Raw genomic sequence first — 20170 nt, forward strand, 5'->3', positions numbered from 1 at the left:
CAGGGAGGCTGCCTGCTCACCTAGCTGTAGGAGAGGCAGGGCCTTTTCAGGGAGATAATTGTTAATAAAAAAAATCTTTGCCCGTGGCCACTTTGCTTCAGAACCACCATCCCCAAGTTACTGATTTGCCCACTCTGATGGTAAGTGACATTTTCAGGTTTGTGCCTGTGTCGTAAATTCTTGTTCTGGTTCCCATTTAAAGAACGTCTGGTTGAGGCTATATGGTAAAGTTTGGCCCTCAGTGAAATCATAGTAGAACCCTAACCTCCGTGAGTTTCCTCTCATCTGTAAGTCATAGTATAGACTCGTTTAAACAGGTCTGGAACTTTGTTGACTTTATGAATGATAGAAATCTTGCTGTTACTCAGTAATAAGAAAAATCGCATTGTTTTGAGAAGGAACTTATATGTATTTGAGAAATTCTGTTTCACCTATATGTGGAGCCCAAATTGAGAGGAAGATTCTAGAAATAACTTTATTACTGTGTTTCCCTGAAAATAAGACCTACCTGGAAAATAAGCCCTAGCATGATTTTTTAGGATGACATCCTCTGAACATAAGCCCTAATGCATCTTTTGGAGCAAACCTTAATACAGGACCTGGTCTTATTTTCGGGGAAACGCGGTAGTATGATTTGCGCTGAAGAATTCTTTAATCTCTGAGATGCTTACGCGGTAGTATGATTTGCGCTGAAGAATTCTTTAATCTCTGAGATGCTTCAGTTATGTCACTTAAGAATTTCAAGGGAGATTATTCTAAATTAGTTGTTTTATGTACAAATGATAGTTATTTCATATTGATAAATTGTTTTAAGTAGTTTATGTGCAGAATAAAACAACTGTGTAAATCCCCTTTCCTAGGAGTTGGCCGTTCGATGGAATCCAAATTGGCCTCTTTGGGAATTAAAACTTGTGGAGATTTGCAACATATGACCATGGCAAAACTCCAAAAAGAATTTGGTCCCAAAATAGGTCAGATGCTTTATAGGTTCTGCCGTGGTTTGGATGATAGACCCGTTCGAACTGAAAAGGAAAGAAAATCTGTTTCAGCCGAGATCAACTATGGAATAAGGTTTACCCAGGTACTGACTTCTTAACAGGCTTTACCTCGTATTGTCCTTTATATTCTCACATAGTCCTGTCTTGTTAACTACACCGGTCTCTTGATGCCTGAAATTAAGTCTTAAGAGTCTTGCTGTTCCCCGAGCGTGCAGAATTTGTGTGTTTAACAATTGCTTCCCAGGATAGTCAGTTATGTACATGTTTAATACTGAAAGTTAAAATACTTGAAGAGTTGTTGGGTATATAGGAAAATAACATGGGAGTTTTTGTTTCTTTCCGTAGCCAAAAGAAGCAGAAGCTTTTCTTCTGAACCTTTCAGAAGAAATTCAAAGACGACTTGAAGCTGCTGGCATGAAGGGTAAACGCCTGACTCTCAAAATCATGGTACGAAAGGCAGGGGCCCCTATAGAAACAGCAAAATTTGGAGGCCATGGAATTTGTGATAACATCACCAGGTAAGCTTATCTTAAAAAGGATATTGGATATTAATATTGCAATGTAGGTCATGACAATTAATGGAAACCAAGGAAGAATATGAATAAAGATCTGTAAGCTTTGATGTTGATATTCTGTAGAGCCCAGCCATTTGAATTATGGTAATGCCAGTCACGTGAGCCTGTAGCAGCAGGTCAGCCTGTCAGTGTTCCTACCTCTGCGGTCTTTAGGCTGATTTGTGTGCATGGACAGAAAGAGAGAGAAGCACCACACCTGCAACCATGGACATGGTTGTGAACTTGGGGGAAGGAGCCTGTGGGGAAATTTCAGTATATAGTAACTGAATAAATGATTTGAAGGAGACATTGGCTCCGTTTAGGGAGGTCTTATTTTGGTTTGTGAAAAGATTGATCATTGTAGTCTCTGAAAACTGAGAGACTTAGAAAGCATTTAAAAACCCTGTTTTTTGTTTGGTATTGTGTTTTTTTATGAGAAGGTGACTAGTATAAAACTTCAGTCAAGATTTGTGACCAATATGAAAATACATAGTTTTGCATGCCATTTTATACCACACTATGCACTGTTTTCTATCTCAGTGAACCAACGCTTTGAGAGACTTTTGACCCTGAAAGCCATATAAGGAATTCTAAAATACATTTTAATTAAGGGTTAGCGCATGCCAACCAAATATATTACATTCCCGTATTTATCGTGATGTGGCTAAGAGTAATGAAGTGACGCTCTGAAATAGAAAACTTCCAACTTTATCATTAATGCTTTTGTTCCCCAGGAAAACAGGGATTCTAAATTATACATTAAATAACATAATTTATAAAATATATTTTATGCACTTGGGAATCTTGAACTTACCTATTTTAATGAACATTTTGATGTACCTGTATTTCAAATGGTTGTTAAATACAGTGTAAATGATCGTTTCTATGATAAGTTGGTTACTAGGACCTTACTCTGGATAGAATTCTTCATAAACATGGTTTCTATGGGAAAATCAGATCCAGTGTATAATACTTTTTCTGGGAATGTAATCTGGAGCTGTATTATTTATTTTTCGCAATGCATGGACAGGATCGTCCAGAAATGAAGTAATTTTCCTTTGGGAGGAGAACTGGTAGTAGGTAGTTTCCTGTTGCTGTATTTGCAGTTTTTTGGGTTTTTTTTTTTTTTAATATTTTATTGGGCAAGGGGAACAGGACTTTATTGGGGAACAGTGTGTACTTCCAGGACTTTTTCCAAGTCAAGTTGTTGTCCTTTCAGTCTTAGTTGTGGAGGGCTCAGCTCAGCTCCAAGTCCAGTTGCCGTTGTTAGTTGTAGGGGGCGCAGCCCACCATCCTTTGCAGGAGTCGAACCGGGCAACCTTGTGGTTGAGAGGACGCACTCCAACCAACTGAGCCATCCGGGAGCTCAGTGTCAGCTCAGCTCAAGGTGCCGTGTTCAATCTTAGTTGCAGGGGGCACAGCCCACCATCCCTTGCAGGGGTCGAGGAGTCGAACCTGCATCCTTGTGGTTGAGAGCCCACTGGCCCTGTGGGAATCGAACCGGCAGCCTTCGGCATTAGGAGCACGAAGCTCCAACCACCTGAGCTACTGGGCTGGCCCCATGTATTTGCAGTTTTAAATGTCTCATAGTCACTTAGCTTTGTGCGCTGTGGAGCCTTCCAGTGTCCGGGGGCTCACCCTGTCATGTCTTACTTAGAAACAGGCCTTCATGTCATCCTCTTTGGAAAATCCAGGTTCTCCAAATATCCAGCTACAACCTTTAAAAAGCTGGGATTAATTATTACTATCTTTCCCCTAACTCAGGATAATATTCATTCAGCTCTTGTAAGCACGTATCTGCTTGCTGTTGTTGGTATTTGTTCCTTTTTTGGTCCTAAACGTTAAAAAAAAAAAAAAAAGGGAAAGAAAAAAAAAAAGGGGGGGCCGTCTGGCCCTGTGGCTCAGGTGGTTGGAGTGCCGTGCTCCTAACGCCAAGGTCGCCCATTGGATTCCCTCATGGGCCAGTGAGCTGCGCCCTCTACAGCTAAGACTGTGAACAACAGCTCTCCCTGGAGCTGGACTGCCGTGAGCAGCCGGAGGTCGGCGTGAACTGCCGTGAGCTGCCATGGGCTACCAGGAGTGGCCGGTGGCCAGCGTGAGCGGCCAGCAGCCGGCGAGATATGCCAAGAGCTGCTGTGAGTGGCCGACGGACGACCGACTGCGTCAGCTGTGGGAGCACAAGGCTCATAATCCCAGCATGGGGCAGGGAGCTGTGTCCTACACAACTAGACTGAGAAACAGCTTGAACCAGAGTGGGGGGGGGAAAGGTTTATGAAAACCTGAAACGTACACAAGAGTAGGAAGAATAGTATAATGACCCCCATGTACCCATCACCTGGTTCCAGTGATAGCTGTTAGCTCACTACACCGGGCTTCGTCCCCTTCCCGTTACTGTGACGCAAACCTCAGATGCTGTATCATTTCTTCACAGTATCTCAGTGTTTCTCTCTAACAAGGTAAGGACTCTGTTTAGTACACACAGTCCGAAACTATATTTTGCTGTGTCCTTAAAATACTAACTTTGGATGAGACGTGATGATGCAAAAGGGGTACATGATTAATTGAAACAAATGTCATCAGTGTCACCAAATCGTAGACCAATCATAAGCCTTTAACTTTAACCTGACATCATGCTGGTGTTACATAACTACATCAATGCGTCAGGTGAGCAATTATGAAAAATTACAGTATTGACCTTCTATTTCCTCTAACTCAGGGGTTTACAAACTGCTTCCTGTGAGCCAAATCCAGCCTGTGGCCTATTTTTATATGATTGGCGTGAGGGAGAATGGTTTTTACATAAACAGTTGTGAAAAGTGAAGAATGCGGAAAGGGACCCGTAGGCACCAGCTGTTTACTGCCAGCCCCTTTACAGAACAGTGTGTGGGCCCCTGCAGTCGTCTGACTAAAGGAGTGTGCGCCACATTCCGTCATTCTGTCATCTTGTAACTGGCCTTAGACGCTACATGGCAGTCGTGACGTACAGATCCCGATACGTGATAATACTGTCAACAGAAGTGACAGATTTTCAGTTGCATGTCAAAGAGCCACTGTACATTGAGGTCTGTGGCTTATCACTTAGGAAAATTTTTGTTTTCCTTGTAGGAAAAGAATTTTTTCCACCTTAAGAGTTCTTTTGTGTATGTGTTTTTAATAAGTGCAGTTGAAAAGGTGTCACACACACAGAGCTTTCAGTCCCAGCTCTGGGGGCCATTTTCAACTTTCTAATGGTTTCTTCTGGTATTTACATCCATGTTTCTAGATACATAGTTCAACTGCTGTTTCTAGTTTGTTTCACTTTTGCAGCTATTTACTGACTTTCTTACTGTAGATGAGGGTTTATTCTCTCCCATTGCTGTTGGTCTTTCCCTGTGCGCCTGTTTCCTTTGCCCCAGTGAAGTCGATGGACTTTGGTTCAATCACTGTCTAGTGTTGCATTATGACCATGTGCATACTGTACAGAGCTGATCGAATCGTCCATTATGGTCACTTTCTTTTCCTGTTGAATTGGTTTTTCCTGGAGTTACTGTCTTGTTTTGCTTACTTTTTTGTGAACTTGTCAGTTTAGCCCCCAACTCCCTTCCAGTACATTTCACTGTATCAGCAATCTACTGGTTTGATCTTTTTTCCGGAGGCCTCTTGTTCCCTGCTCCCCTCACCCGCAGCTCCGGTCTAGAGTGGTTTATTTTAAGACCTCCTGCAAAGGGGGAGTCATGCGGGTCCCTTCTGTGATCTGTGCTGGATCCTTGTCCCCCTCCTCGTATCTTACTGAGGAAGAATGTAAATTGTTTTCACCCTGTGTGTCTGTCCTCATGCTCACTGGTTTTGCTGGCTTAAAGGCTGTAAATGTCACTTAGAGTTAGAAATCGTTTTTCCTCAGACCATGTAAAGGCTCCGTCGTTTCTCAGGATCACCACTGGAGAGGCGGTGCTCTTCTGATTGCCTGTTTCTTACAGGGTTTGTTCTTTCCCTCAGGAACTTCTAGGATCTTCTCTGTTATCTCTGGGCTTCTGGAATGTTATTGTTTGGTCTTTGTCTTTGTGTCAGGTATTTTGTCAATATTAAATTTTTTGTTTCTAGTAACATTTTAAATTTCTGAGTGTTTTTGTTTTATTCTTTGGATGTTTAAACATTCCTAGCATGTCTTGTTTCACAGATGCAGTATTCTATCTTTGCTCTTAAATACTTTTCTAGTCCTCTTGTCAGACTTTCTCCAAGTTCCTTTTTGTCTGTCTTGGCTGCTGTCTTTTATATGGGAGGTTTTCTTCACGGATTTATCGGTCTGATAGTTCTTGGCTGTCTCTTCATATGTGAACTGCTGTGATGTGAAACCTCTGGACTCTTGGTGGGAGGTGTAGACAACTGGCTCCGCGTAGTGGAGCGGTGGGAGCGGCATGCTGTTGGGTTACACTGCCAATTGGCCATCTCGCCATCTTTTCTGTTTGGCTCCTCAGCTTCCCCAGAATGAAACCTCCAGTCTCTTGCCTCAGGGCTGGGTGCATTCTGGTTACCCAGTAGGAAAGGGGGTCTGGGTGGGGAGGGGGTGTGCGTCTTGTGACGGAGGTGCCTCACTCTTGCCTTAGCTGTGCGGGAGGTCCCAGGGCTTGTTGGTCGTAGTAAGTCTTCCACAAAGGAGCGAGGGGATCTGTGAGCAGCCACTTCTGTACATTCTCAGCCCCGTTCTCTCCTCCCTCCTAGATAACCTGGTACCTCTAGTTACAGTGCCGAAAATGGCTCATCTCAAGTTGGTGCCTTGCTGTGGGCTTTTAGCAGGCATTTGGCAACTTCCCGTTTACTGAGTTGTTTTCAGTATTGTAATTTATGGTTAGTGTTTTTTCTTCTCTTGTGTCTGCCTCTACCCTTTCTATCTTTTAAGAGTTTATACTTTTAAAAAATCATTTTAAGTCAGGTCAGTGGCGTTTGAGAAAGAAATGAAGGTACACATGTTTAAGCCACTGTGGTCCAGTAAAAATCTTGCTTTTAAATTATTCTGTATTTATCTGTGAGAAATAAATTGAAGGTAATTATTAGGTAACAAATCAATATTTTGCAAATGGTTTTCTTAAACAAGTACTTTTCATAGATGAATACGTAGTGTCCTCATGGTCCTGAAAAAAACAACATAGTAACCGTGTTGTGGCCCCTCGTGTTGTGGCCCCTCGTAGTGCTGGCACGTCCTTACAGATCTGAGAACTTGATTCCAGCCTCGCGAGGCTTAGACAGGGCACCGCCATAGCCTTCATCAGAGCTCTCCGCACCTTCATCCATTTATAGGGCCTCCGACAGGAAGTGGGATTGTAATGAGCAGATTCACACGCTGAACTTAAGCAAGGCTTTACCTCCTACAAAATGAAGAGTGTCAAGAACTAAAATACAGGGGATTCATCTTTCTTTTCTGAATATTAGCCAGATTTCAACATAGATAACCTTGGAACCCAAAACTGCTTGCAATCTAAAACATTGTACTTATCATTCATGCTTTAGTTGCAACATGTTATGTTTAAATTTGTATATGTATTAACTAAAATACATTTTTTTAAAAAGTAAATACCAACTTATTTTTAGTTGATCAGGTCTCCTATTAGTTTTTATCTTAAAGTCCCAATGTTCTATATGCTTTTTCTTTTGCTGCCAATGTAATTAATTTGGTATAATTGCTTCCTTGAAGGAAGACTATCTCATTCCTTTTTAAGGATTATATTTAGTACTTAATTATTTTAAATTTTTGTAGCTTCTTTTTACAACTTTTCTGTAACTCTTTAAACAGTTCAGTTCTACTGAGATACTAGCGAATACATATGGAATGCAGCTTTTGTTCCTTTTAAAAAGTTAATTCTACCACTTACAGGACCATAACTCTTGACCAGGCAACAGATAGTGCAAAAGTAATTGGAAAGGCAACACTGAGCATGTTTCATACAATGAAACTAAACATATCGGACATGAGAGGGGTGAGTATATAATGTTTTAAAATCCTTTCTGTGATGTTTTTGTCATTTCAGGCTTGATCTGAGAACCGTTATGGTGGGGTAGGTATTTATTTGCAGGTTTCAGCTGCTTTGATATAATACAAGCAGAATAGAAACTGAAAAACTCAACTTTCTCATCTGACCTGATCTCCTTATTTTTCAGAGAAGAGTCAAATTTGTTCTGAAAGCTGTTTGTTTTCCATCTAGAATAGAAATTTTATATCTTGAGTTTTTGCAGCACCTTTCTTTTAATTAACCAAGGACTTACTTTACACACATTATCTTGCGTCCCGTTCACCTTCCATCTACTCCCCTAGAAGTAGATGGAATTGGGAGGAGTGAATCTGCAAATTCTTGTTACCTGCAAGGTCCTTTTAAATCAGAAATTTATTCGCATGTCTGATGAAGGGTGATCTAGAAGGGAGATGTTACCACAGGCATGTGAAGATGCCTTTGGAACAGATGAGTGTGAAGGCATCAGAAACATAAACACCTTAAGTTCTTAAAAGATTAACCTTGGTCAGTTCAGGTGTTTTTGTGTACACAAGTAAAGGGTAGTTAACTGGCTTGGTGTGGGTTTTGTGGAACGATTAAAAAGCTGCTTAAGGCAGCCATGATTAAACCTCTCAGGAGTGTCCTAAGGTTTTATGGTGGTGTTGGGGTGCTTGCTTGGACAGGTGCCCACTCCACCACCAACCCATAGCTTCATAGCATTTTATATGAAGTAAACTTGCAGATATACACTGTCCCCTATTTAAATTTTTTGTAATCTTGTTTTAAAAACTTAGCTGGCTAGAAGTTCAGTGGATACACCATCCCATTTTCTTGGATTTTCTGGTTTTGAAGACGTTGTGGTTTATTTGGGTAGAAATGGCTACTTGATAAGTTAGGGCAATAATTGCTTACTAGCTAATATACAAGTCGTTTTTGTAATCATGTAGAGGCTTTTGAATCCTTTCATTTAACCTTATATTCTAGAAACAGAATCTAGAAGAGGTAAAAAGAGGATTAGCTGAGAATCTTGTTCAGTTGAGTTCATGTCTTATCTTGCTTTATTTCTCCTAGAAACATATTCTTTCTTTGATTTCAGGTTGGGATTCACGTGAACCAGTTGGTCCCAGCTAATCCCAACGCATCCACGTGCCCCAGTCGCCCATCAGGTCAACCAGGCCAGTCTCCTGCTGGGTCTCACTCTGTCCTCGATCTCTTCCAAGTTCAGAAAGCTAAGAAATCCACAGAAGGGGAGCACAGGGAAGGTCAGTGGTTTTCGTCTCGGTGCCTCTTAATCCTTAGGCAGGCTGATAACGTAAAAGTCGTCTGGCATGGCTGTGTGACCTTTAAGAAACAAACTGCCCCCCTGCGTTAGGAACACTAATCACACTTGTTGATTGAAGGGCCGCCACTTTCCCAAATGATCGGAAGAGACTATTTTATGTATTTCCTGTCCTTTCAGTATTTGTGGCCGCCACGGATCTGGAAGTATCATCGGCCTCCAGAACATGCACTTTCTTACCATCTATTCCCACACATGTGACGCCAAGTACTAGTCCTGCCACTAGCAAAGCTGAGTCCTTGGGAAAGTGGAATGGTCTGCATTCTCCCGTCAGCTTCAAATCAAGACTTAACCTGAGCATAGAGGTCCCGTCACCTTCCCAGGTATATTTCTGTAGTTCTAAATACGGTTTAAGTGCTCGAGTAGCTTTACAGTAGAATGGCACTTTTAATTTCTTTATCAGTAAAGTCAAGGAAGGGAAAGAGGGTGACTTGTTAGGATGGCTCATGGTGTTGAATTCCAAAAGGGAAATAATCGGTTTAGGTGAAAGATTGTGCTTTTGTAGATTTGTAATTCCTCCAAATTTTAAAACATGGGTGAGAGCTAGTTCTGTGCAATGTCACAGCCACGTCACCCCTTCGTGACAACATGCAGCTTTGTGATTCATGGAGGCCGTAGGTCAGAGGCTTTTCTCGCAGCACGTGCCAGCCGTGCCCTCAGAGCGCGATGTTCTTGACGGACACACTCCCTTGGCAGCTGTGGGCTCTGAGGGGGCACTGCTGGGATGCTCACTCCAGGCATCCTGAGCGCTGGAAGCTGCGCTGAGCAGGAGGCTGAGACCAGGGAAGGGAATGTGATGCATGTGCACGCGGCCCACTTGCTGGGAGTTACCCCGAAATGGTTGCTCCTGGCGGACCCAGCCTAGGGCGCGGCCTGTGTGTTTCCTGAGCGACGTGCATGTATGGGCAGCGGGAAGACCTGGCCAAAGGAGTAGAGGATTCTGGTATGGAGGCCAGAGAAGTTAGCTTCTGGAATTCCTTTTCCTAGCTGGTTGCCATGAGACTAGAATTACTTGGATTTGGGGGCAGTTTCCTGTCTGAAAGGTGAACTCCAGACCCAGAAACGTGACATATGCCTTCAGCATGTGCCCTGCCCCTGGGTGGGGTCTGACGAAGGCTCTGTCTGCTCCTCCTGTGGGCTTCAGCGTGTGTCTGGACTTCACCTGGTCCTGTGTACTTCTCATCTCCCCAGTCCACACATCGTTACTCGGGTTTAGTGGCAAAAGGCTGAGATATTCCAAAGACGTGCTTTCTAGCCTGGTTATCTGCACCTGAAAGTGATACAGTAACTCTGAGCACGACCTAACTGCGGCCCATACGGATGTATGTTACAGCTCGATCAGTCCGTTCTAGAAGCACTTCCCCCTGATCTCCGGGAACAAGTAGAGCAAGTCTGTGCCATGCAGCAGGCAGAACCGCGTGGTGACAGAAAGAACGAACCAGTAAACGGCTGTAGTACAGGAATTTTGCCTCAACCAGTTGGGACAGTTTTGTTACAAATACCAGAACCTCAAGAATCTAACATTGACACAGGAATTAATGTAATAACCCTTCCAGCATTTTCACAGGTGAGTTCAATTTTGGGGCCTCCTGCCATAGTTTAAATATTCTCACCCGTCCCACTCCAGCTCTGGCATGTCCCCTTTTCTTTGCACCCCAAACTCTAAGGAGTCTACACCAGGCCCCTTGGGGGTTGGGGGCAGAACTGGCTCATCTCACCTACAGGCCAGTCCCAGCAGCCTCTCCTGGAGCAACCGTGTGTGGCTGCCAAGGGCAGACGAGGGAGACCGTGGTGGGCGGTGCTCCCGGCTTCCCCCCAGAAGACACCTCCTGCTCCTCTGGCCAGACCACTGGGCTGTACTCGAGCAGGGTGCAGGCGTGTCACCCACACTGGGGACAAGAGCAGTCCAAGTCGGATGTTCCAGAAACATCACACGAGCCTGCTTTCTTGTCCCTGGTCGGTCTGTGGTTTTTTGGTTTTGTGTTTTTAATTTCATATTCAAAATTTTACTTATTCTCCTCTTCCAACCTTGTGAGGATTTAATGAGCCTTGATATTGAGGGCCTGTTAAAAATTCATGCAGGTCGGAAAAGTAGGATTTAAAAACAATCTATTCTGTGAACAACCAGCTGGTGTACAGAATCAACTCAGGTTTGACTGAACCTTATTTTCCACTAGGTGGACCCTGAGGTGTTCGCTGCACTTCCTGCTGAACTTCAAAGGGAGCTGAGAGCAGCGTATGATCAAAGACACAGGCAGGCCGAGAGCGCTCAGCAGCAGGCAGCCAGCGCGGCCGGTAAGCCCCGGAGTGACACGTAACAAAGATGGAGTGAGTGCTGTGTGAGCACTGTGGTGGCGAGGGCCTGGGTCTGCGCTGTCACTCATGTTAAGAGCCCTTTCTATTGGGGGAAGAGCTCCGTAAGTACACAATGTGGGTACCAATTCCAGTCCCCGTTAGATTTGCATCTTTAACTTCCTGACTTAAAAACAACCTGAACAAGATATTACCAGACATCTTCTGGAATACTTGTCAAGCCCACTGTCCTTTGAGGCTGATCCGCCAAAGGATGTAGGTTGAAAACAAAATCTGAAGGGTTTGGATCACACACGTTCACTGTACAAACAGGGCCTGCTGAGCTGTTGGGCTTCGTTTCGTCGTTCTGAGCACCCCGTTGCAGAGCAGCCGTGTTCCCAAGGGCAGGGGAGGGCGTGACGAGACACTAGGAGACAGAGAGCCTGCCCGAGGCCTTGCTGGGCGTTCACATGCGCGGAGGGCTGCACCTGGGAGGAGAGCACCCATGCGCTGTCCAGAAGCTTTGGGTCAGCGTTATGCTTTTCTTTTAGTGCCAAAGAATCCATTACTTCAGCTAAAACCAGCAGCAGTGAAAGAAAAGAGACGAAACAAGAAGAAATATCCCATGAGTTCCCCCCAAAAGATTCAGAGTCCTCTGAAAAACAGGCTGCCGAATAGTCCTGCTAAAATTGTGCCAGGGACCTGCGGGGATCCCCAAAGGCTGATCGACGGCTTTCTGAAACACGAAGGTCCTACTCCTGAGAAACCTCTGGTAATACTTTTGTTACGCTCTCTACACTGACCTTTTTACCGCGTCTTACTGTACTTGATGTTCTGTGAGCGTAACATTTTCTCCCGTGCTTGCTCCACAGGGAGAACGCTCCACTTCCCCGTCCGGCGTGCCAGGCCTTGGTGATCTGCAGCCTGTGCCGTCTGGCTGCACTAGACCCCCGGCCCCCAACCTGGCTGGAGCGGTGGAGTTCAGTGACGTGAAGACGTTGCTCAGAGAGTGGATCACCACCATTTCAGGTTGGCTTGGACGGCGGGCGGGAGCTGCAAAGTGACGTGTGTAATGGTGCTGGGGTTCCAGGACAGGAACAGGCTGCACTGCACAGGGAGCTCACTGTCCTAAACCTAATAAGCTCGGAGCAGCCAGCTGCCTTTTCATTTCAGGTTTGGGCCTTCACGGAGCCCAAGGGTGGGGACATGGTCTCCGTAACCCTGCAGCTCGCTGCTCACTAGGCTTCTCCCCTCTCTAGAACCAATGGAAGAAGACATTCTGCAAGTTGTGAAATACTGTACTGACCTCATAGAGGAGAAAGACCTGGAAAAACTGGACCTAGTCATAAAATACATGAAAAGGTAATTAGTACTTTTATCAGAAGAAGAAGTGGCATGTCACAAGGGCTAATCGAGGGAGGTGAGGTGCTGAGGTTTGTACTTTCTGGCACCAGTTGCATTAAGTGCTCTTTAGGTTTAATGAAAAAGGAGGACATTAACTGATTAACTGGCTAGTAAATAAGGTCAAAATGAGATCATTCCCCTCAAGGTTTACGTAGTTTAAGACGATAGAAAGTAAAACGGTAAAAGCCTTAAACTCTAAAGCTCTGTTCACCTGATGCTTGAAGGAATCACCAGTCCTTCCTGACGTTCTTCTTTCCCACCTTCAGGTTGATGCAGCAGTCGGTGGAGTCGGTTTGGAATATGGCGTTTGACTTTATTCTTGACAATGTTCAGGTGGTTTTACAACAAACTTATGGGAGCACATTAAAAGTCACCTGAATATTAGCAGAGAGCCTATGCTCGCCGCTGGCTGTGCCATAAGTGCTTGTGCGGTATTTGCAAAGTGCATGATAGTAATGCTCCAAGTTTTTATAATTTTAAATTTCTTTTTGAGCAAGTGTTTTGTACATTTCTTTTCAATAAGTGCCAAATTTGTCAGTATTGCATGTAAATAATTGTGTTAATTCTTTTACTGTAGTATAGATTCTATTTACAAAATGTTTGTTTATAAAGTTTTATGGATTTTTACAGTGAAGTGTTTACAGTTGTTTAATAAAGAACTGTATGTATATTTTGTACAGGTTCCTTTTTGTGAATCCTTTAGGAAACAAATCCTGAACTGTTTATTATACTTACAGGCCAAAAACCTCCAAGCCAGACTGTTAGACTCCATACTAAGCTTTGTAATTATTCCTGAGAGGTCAGGCTGGGGTTTCACGTCTTCCAAGTGAGGGTAAAGCCTCTAAACAATCTTATCCATGAACACAGGAGCATGTTAAGAAAATCTTTACTTCTTCCCAGTGGAGGAATTGACATATGTTGAATTACAACACTACACACAATTAAAGGTGGTTTTTCCTGGGAAAATTATATCCCACAGATGGTGCAGAGGTGTTACGTTTGCCTCTATTGGCCCTTGAGAAACTGCAATGATAATGAAGAATGGGAGATTCTCAAATGTGCATCAAGTGTTTTTATGTTACGTTATGCCATCACACTCCAAAAACAGTTTATAATTCTATGCCAGTTGAGTACTTCGGAACATTTTCTTCAAACAGCCCACACTGACTTCATTCAACACTGTTAAATAGGTAGTCAGATATTAGAGATGTAATAAGGATTAATCTAGTGCTAACATTTGGGAAAGGACTACATCCTCATGGGGACCCACTTTCCACTTTCCTGCAGGAAAACCAAACTAGCTCTAATTAGATCAGGAATAGGCTTAAATCATTATGATCTAAAAACTTAGAAAGCACTAAGCCCAAATAGTTCATTCCCTGCTGAGTGTCTCATCAGAAAATGTAATATGTACGATAGAATTTTCTAGGACAAAATAGACCAAGATTGGTGTATAAAAATTCCTAATGTTAACATGTGCTACTGCACACAGTAGGATCGTTAATAAAATACTTCTCTTCCTTAGAAGAGCTGGTGACTGTGGGGGAGAAGCTGTGCTAACACGGAGCCTAACAGCTCACCAGTGAAGGTCTTTTTCTTTATTGGTGGTTCAGAGTTGTGCTGATTACAGTGGACTCCCATTGACTAGACAAGCAGTAAATAGCAGCCAGCTATGCTTTACACCATGGTTTCACACAAGGCAGATAAAATACCAGAATGCCTAATTTTCTATTTTAAAAAACTCCTCTAAGGACATGTGGCAGAAGAATGCTGGGGGGAAAAAATCACTAGGAGGATATGCATAAATAAAGAAGTATTTCTTACATCAAAAAAGCCCCAATAATCACAAAACCTGTAGAAGCCTGGTTAGTCAAATACTGCAGTACTGATTTAATCAGTATAAAATTGAAAGAGCTTTAGGTCTGTAGTAAAAATCCAAATTTGGGGAAGGGCAAACTTTAAAACAGCAGCCAGTAGAGGGTTGGGCGCACACAGGCAGTTGGAGCTGTGGGGACATGTAATCGACCACTGTCAAACCAGTGTAAGTTTCTTGGTTTCTCATGGAAAACATTTATACATCTATTTTTTTCCTTCCATACTTAAGTGCATCAGTGTCCACATACGTCCATCTACTTTGTCTTGTTTTTCTTGCATTTACTCCGATTTCTGCCCCATGTGGAAAAATTAGATGATTTCAAATACTTTCTTTAGCTCCACAATAAGCTGCCAGTCGCTCTTCTGCATCTCGTCTCGGAACCAGTCCTTCAGGGCGTCGATGGACTGCCGGCTGATCTGCAAGGTCCGCAACAAACAGCAGACAGGACAGAATGTAACCAACAAGTGCCTGAGAAGAGCAGGTGGCCCCATCGTGTCACCTGGTGGTACTCAGGGAGCCCAGGCAGTGCTGCCGGCCTGTCCCACCTCTGCTGGGTGAGTCCAGGAGGAGGTCTAAGGCACTTTCCTCAGAGACAAAGCACAGGACTCCCAGCCCTCAGAGCTGCACCAGAGGTGGTGACCAGAGCAGAGCTGACTCCCCCACCCCCCCTCAAACAGCCACTTGGGCAGAGACTCACCTTACTGACGAGAATGTCTGTAGCTTCAAAATGTCTCCCGTACATTTTGGGAGATTCACCAGGGATGGGCTCTATTTTGACACAGACTTCTTGTCCTTTCTTTGCAACATCCACTTGTTTATGGTTTATTTCAATACTTGTTACTATTCCAATGTCAACAAACTGTAAAATAAGGACAGAAACTACAATGTGAGCACAGAAGTCCTGCCAGTCACATGCACTCTCTCAGCTGGAGAGCTGAGATCGAAGCTGTTTTTGAGCAGAGGGCAAGTTCAAAGCCTTGGCTCTGTGACCCTCCATAATCACTCAGGGTCTCCACAGGGGACAAGGGAATCATTGATGTGCTTTGGGAAACAGAAAGCGCCCTGTCAATCCAACATGACAGGTGTCGTAGCAAAAGGAAACAGCAGGTCAAGCAGAAATGAGCTTCGAAGTGGGGGCAGGGAGCAGGGACGGTCAGATGCAGCTGGGGACACGTGAACCCTGGAGGTCGTGGTTAGAATTCTGCATTTCCTTCTGAGAGTAATGACCAACCTATTCTATTACAGTTCTGGGCGGGCGGCGAATGCCTCTGCTGCCTGCCTTGGGACACCCAGGAGGGGAAGAGAGAACAGGGAGCTCGGTGTGGCCACAGCCCCACAGGAGGTCATGGCTGCAGTGAGCATCCTAGCTCAGCCCACTGAAATGGCAGCGGGGTGAGGGCTCCCAGGTGCATTTACCCTTCACCACCGAAGGAACTGGGTTGGGGGTATCTTACTGCCCCAGAAAGGAAGAAAATGCCCAAAGCATGTGGCAAGGGCACAGGAGCCAGCTTGAATGGCTCCCAATCTGGCATATTGTACTGGACTGTAACACACCAGATTTTTAAAAACTGGGTGTATAGATACTTAAAGGAAAGGAAGGTCAGGGAGACAAACATCGTTTACAGAAGGGGAGGGTCACTATTTCGCGACCACTTATGTCATAATTGATTTGTACAAGGATTGTCAATGTTAATGAAGCTTCTGGGACAAAGGCTGAGAAACAGGAGACTCAGACACAAAGTACCCCATGGATTACTTAGTGACCACAAAGGGGGGAAAGCTGTCTCTAACAGAGATGCCGACAGCATGCACCTTCCTCAGTCGTCAGCATCAGCGACAGTGAAATGCACAAGGTACAGGGGACACTATGCAGGGTCCTTGTTAATTAACCTTGTGTCTAGTCGTGGGGAAATGGTCAGACAAATCCAAGTTGGGAGATATCTAACACAATGGTCTGGACTCATCAGAAAGGACCCGCCTGTTCCTGACTGAGACTGAAGCGTCACAGCCAAAGGCAGTGCGCCTGAAAGGGGTCCTGACCAGGTCAGCAGGGGGCGTTATTAAAGCCATTTGGGGGACAGCTGGTGAAATGTGAATGAGGACTGTAAATTGCAATTTTCATTAACTGAAGCACTAGTATCAGGTGCCAAGAATCAAGGCTGATATTTAGCAAGACTGAGGAATAAGTTACAAAAGGTAACAAGCTCTGCTTGGTTTAAGTTTTTGTCCGTCACCATTCTGACTCCCATTTACTGCTTTAAGAGATGGCACATTTTTGTCAAGTACAACTGGCACTTACATTTTTGCTAGGGACGCACATGGGGGTCCCCTGCTTCACCTGGCCCGCTTCCACCGTCACGCCCATCACTATCGGGTCTCGGGAATTGAAAATATACTGAGGGAGGATTTTCATCTTGCAGGGAAATACCGCTATGTGCCTACAAGGGAGGAAAAAGAATTTTTAAATTTTCAAGATGACATAACATGACACATAAACCCAGGTGAACGTGAGGTTGCCTCTCCCAGTAGGTAGAGCACCTCTCCTCGGCCCCAGGAACCGCGGGAAGGCTGCACCTGCATGGCCACCTGTGGCTCACCCTCCCTGTCCTCTGGGTGCTTCCCAAGTCGCCCAGAGTCGCCTCACAGGAGCACCCAGACTAACAGGCTGAGCCCTGCCCCAAGGATGGAGCTTAGAACCTCAGCGGGGGGACCTCCTGTCGGGTGTGGAACGTGTCTGGTCTATACTGGGGACCACACGGGCATCAAACCACATCCTCCTCGTCCCCACCATGTTCCCAAATCAGCTGATCCAAAAGGCCACTGTTTCCTGCTTACCAAGCCTATGCGAAAAGTGCCTCCAGTTTCTAGCAGTGCCTCTTCAAATTGAAGTCGCCCTGTAGGTGTCCCAATCAAAATCCTAACGTTCACCAGTCAGCACCATCAATATGCCGCCAACTGAGCCACCCCTCCCTGTGGCCACTCTGCCCTTAGCCATCAGCGTGTCTGGCCTCCTGACGGTCTCATTGTTGACTCTAAAATGGCTACAGGGGCCTAACCTGCTCTGGGTCCTGCCAACTCTGACCTCACATCCCCATGGGTCCCTAAGGACAGCCTTCCAGTGCCGTCCTGCCTGGATACCCCGGTGTCTGGGCAGCTCACTTCATTCCCTTCGTATCTCTACTCAGAGGCGAGCTGCCTCCCAATGGCACGACCGATCACAGCTCTCCTCTCCTTTTCTAGCCCTTCACTGCTTTATTTCGCTTTTCAGCAACACTTCTCATGTGCTCACTGCTTTCTCTCCCCTGCACTCCAAGAGGAGGGCACCTGGCCAGGGTCACTGCTGAGTCATCCAGCGCCTGCACAGCGCCACTGGCACTGGGCACTCGGTGAAGTTTGCTGGACAGATGAGCTTTACTCCCACGAATGCCTCGCCTCATTCCCCGATTTTCCACACTAATTTTGTTATTTCCATTGCATGCAATCCCAAGTAAGAAACTAAAGTAAAGCAAGACAAAGGCACCAAATGTAGCAACTACTCGCCATGAATGAGACCTAGGTCTGCCAAATTAAAAATGGAAAACCAACCAGAAAGGCTCCAGGAAGGACTGTCCCAGCACTGCAGGACCGTGGTAGGTGGACAGGACTTGGGGTGCGTCAGACCATTTCAGAATCCAGCCTCGGGCAGAGGAGCCAATGCCACACTTGTCGTCTGCACACCTTTCTGGTATTTGGTAACTCTCCAATAATCAACTTCATTACCCAAGACCCAAAGTAAGTTAAAATCACCAACTTACTTAAATTCTTCTTGTTTCTGTTTCTTGTAGTCTTGTCTGTACTTCGTAAAGGCATCGAATAAATGATAAATAATTTCTGCACTAAAAATTCTAACTCCTAAACTATCAGCCATTTCTTGTGCATCCCGTTCGATTCTCACATCGAAGGCCAAAATCACTGCATACCTGAAAGGTGAGAACACATCACAGACCAGCCAGTGAGAAGGGGCGTCAGGGAAAGTGTGAGGACAGCAGGCGGGCAACAAGCCTGTGGAGCAGGAGAGAAACCACTTACTGGGGATCGTGTTCCAACATCACTGAAGCCTTCATGACATCTTTTTTATGGACTGGACCGATGTTGATTCCTGCGTACTGCAGAGAGGCAGTTCGACTGTTAGCTCCTGTGACAGTAACAGAAGTGACACCACAAACCACACAACCCGACTTGGCTGGGCGCGGCTACTTACGGGCACTTCTGACGTTCTCAGAAATTCAAGTAGAGCTTCCAGAGACCCCAGTGTGGATGCCTGGACGTACACTCCTTTTTCTTCTAATTTGATAGCATTTAGTGTCTGCTTTAACTCGTGGATCAATTCATCCTTGAAAAGAAATCGGATTTGACAAGGTTGTAAGTACATCTCTGTCATCAGCAGCCTAGCTAGAATGAAGCTGTGTTTCTCTTTTTCATGAAGTATTTATCTGAAAACATGAAACCACGGAGCGTTTTTATCTGAAGTATTTATCTAAAAACACGAAACCACAAAGAGCGAGGCAGAGCGGCACCTGAGCTGGGAAGAAGGAGGGGCTTGGGGCTGTATCCAAGCTGTATCCCCTTCTGTGTCTGTCTGAGGTTTACTAACATTGAAATATACAGAAGGTGCCAAAAAAACGTATACACATTTTAAGAAAGGAAAAATCTATTAAAATTGTAATACTCAATATATACCAATAAAAGATGAATACAAGTCACGTGTATACATTATTTTTTGGCACCCCTGGTATTTCACCTCTGCTCCATGTGGCAAATAAGGTAGATAGGTGAGCGGAATGAAATAATAAATACGAATCTTTTAAAAGTTAAAAGCAGGACACAAATGAAATGTGTTAAGATACCGAAACGCCCTGCTTGACGGTCTTAACTACGGAACACCCTGAGCTTGCAGCCGTTTCCTCTGCCATCGCTCCTCTGGAGATGAAGAGATTCTAAGTAAAACGACCACACTGGTGCCAGTAAGACACAGAAGCCCATGCCACCCTTGCCACTGGCCAAAAAGGGAAGCCAGCTCTGCCCTCAGTGGCCCCAAGGTGGCCGACTCCCTGAGGGCTGCGACCTGATGCTGCTAAAGAACCACGGTGGTCCCAGTACCTAGACGAGCCCTGGGCTGGGAACAGCGTTGTCTTATCTTCGGCACGTGAACAAATAACCTGGCCCCACGTGCTTTCGTGAAGCGGTGCTGGACTCGGGCTTTAGGATGACTCCTAATAAGGTTTTCTTTAGTTCTGTCCACATATTCAGGTTATCTAAAACATAAGCAACTTCCAGCTTTTGCTTCATTTTTTTATTTAAATAAAAGGTATATTTTAGAATTCTAGTGTACATGTAGTTTATGTATCACTTACACCAATTCACGTAATTGCATAAACTGAAGTAATTTGAAACAGCAACTGTCTGCTAAGAGGCCACAAGACTTCACAAGACAAAGGTACCCCTTTTATTCACCACTCCTAGCGTGTGCCCTCCTGACACCTGACACAATTCAAATAGCTTCAGAGGAAAAAAATTAAAATAACTTACTTTGAGCACAGGAATTTCATCTTCTTTATAAGCCACCAGGAGGGGCAAACCAGCCAACGTTTTCTCCAGGTCTTTTCCAAGAATCTTCACGCCTTGAGCTGCTTCTACTTCTTTATGCTTTTCGTACTGGTTCTATAGAGATCAAAACATTTGTGACCACTTTTATTTGAAAGGCG

The 20170-nt window shown here is 44.7% G+C and overlaps 2 protein-coding genes across 6 annotated transcripts in view; one reads left to right on the top strand and one right to left on the bottom strand.

The window, feature by feature from the left end:
* REV1 (REV1 DNA directed polymerase) overlaps positions 1-13668 on the top strand; it is a 93066-nt gene extending 79398 nt beyond the window's left edge. For 3 of the 5 annotated variants that reach the window (XM_033124960.1, XM_033124963.1, XM_033124962.1), the window contains exons 13-23: positions 861-1081; positions 1344-1516; positions 7401-7503; positions 8612-8777; positions 8975-9177; positions 10188-10421; positions 11032-11149; positions 11698-11918; positions 12019-12175; positions 12406-12508; positions 12817-13668. In XM_033124960.1, the coding sequence (XP_032980851.1) occupies positions 861-1081; positions 1344-1516; positions 7401-7503; positions 8612-8777; positions 8975-9177; positions 10188-10421; positions 11032-11149; positions 11698-11918; positions 12019-12175; positions 12406-12508; positions 12817-12928 (1811 nt within the window). In that variant the 3' untranslated portion in view covers positions 12929-13668. The remainder of the gene's footprint in view (positions 1-860; positions 1082-1343; positions 1517-7400; positions 7504-8611; positions 8778-8974; positions 9178-10187; positions 10422-11031; positions 11150-11697; positions 11919-12018; positions 12176-12405; positions 12509-12816) is intronic. The other 2 variants (XM_033124959.1, XM_033124961.1) reach the window with 2 other exon arrangements.
* EIF5B (eukaryotic translation initiation factor 5B) overlaps positions 13608-20170 on the bottom strand; it is a 63528-nt gene continuing 56965 nt past the window's right edge. Inside the window, exons 18-24 of the mRNA XM_033124964.1 lie at positions 19995-20126; positions 18667-18798; positions 18495-18571; positions 18221-18385; positions 16726-16864; positions 15124-15285; positions 13608-14842 (exon numbers count right to left, since the gene is read on the bottom strand). Coding sequence (XP_032980855.1) covers positions 14735-14842; positions 15124-15285; positions 16726-16864; positions 18221-18385; positions 18495-18571; positions 18667-18798; positions 19995-20126 — 915 coding nt within the window. The 3' untranslated portion in view covers positions 13608-14734. The remainder of the gene's footprint in view (positions 14843-15123; positions 15286-16725; positions 16865-18220; positions 18386-18494; positions 18572-18666; positions 18799-19994; positions 20127-20170) is intronic.

Source organism: Rhinolophus ferrumequinum, chromosome 13 (assembly GCF_004115265.2).
Source record: "Rhinolophus ferrumequinum isolate MPI-CBG mRhiFer1 chromosome 13, mRhiFer1_v1.p, whole genome shotgun sequence".
In the NCBI taxonomy this organism is placed as follows: Eukaryota; Metazoa; Chordata; class Mammalia; order Chiroptera; family Rhinolophidae; genus Rhinolophus; species Rhinolophus ferrumequinum.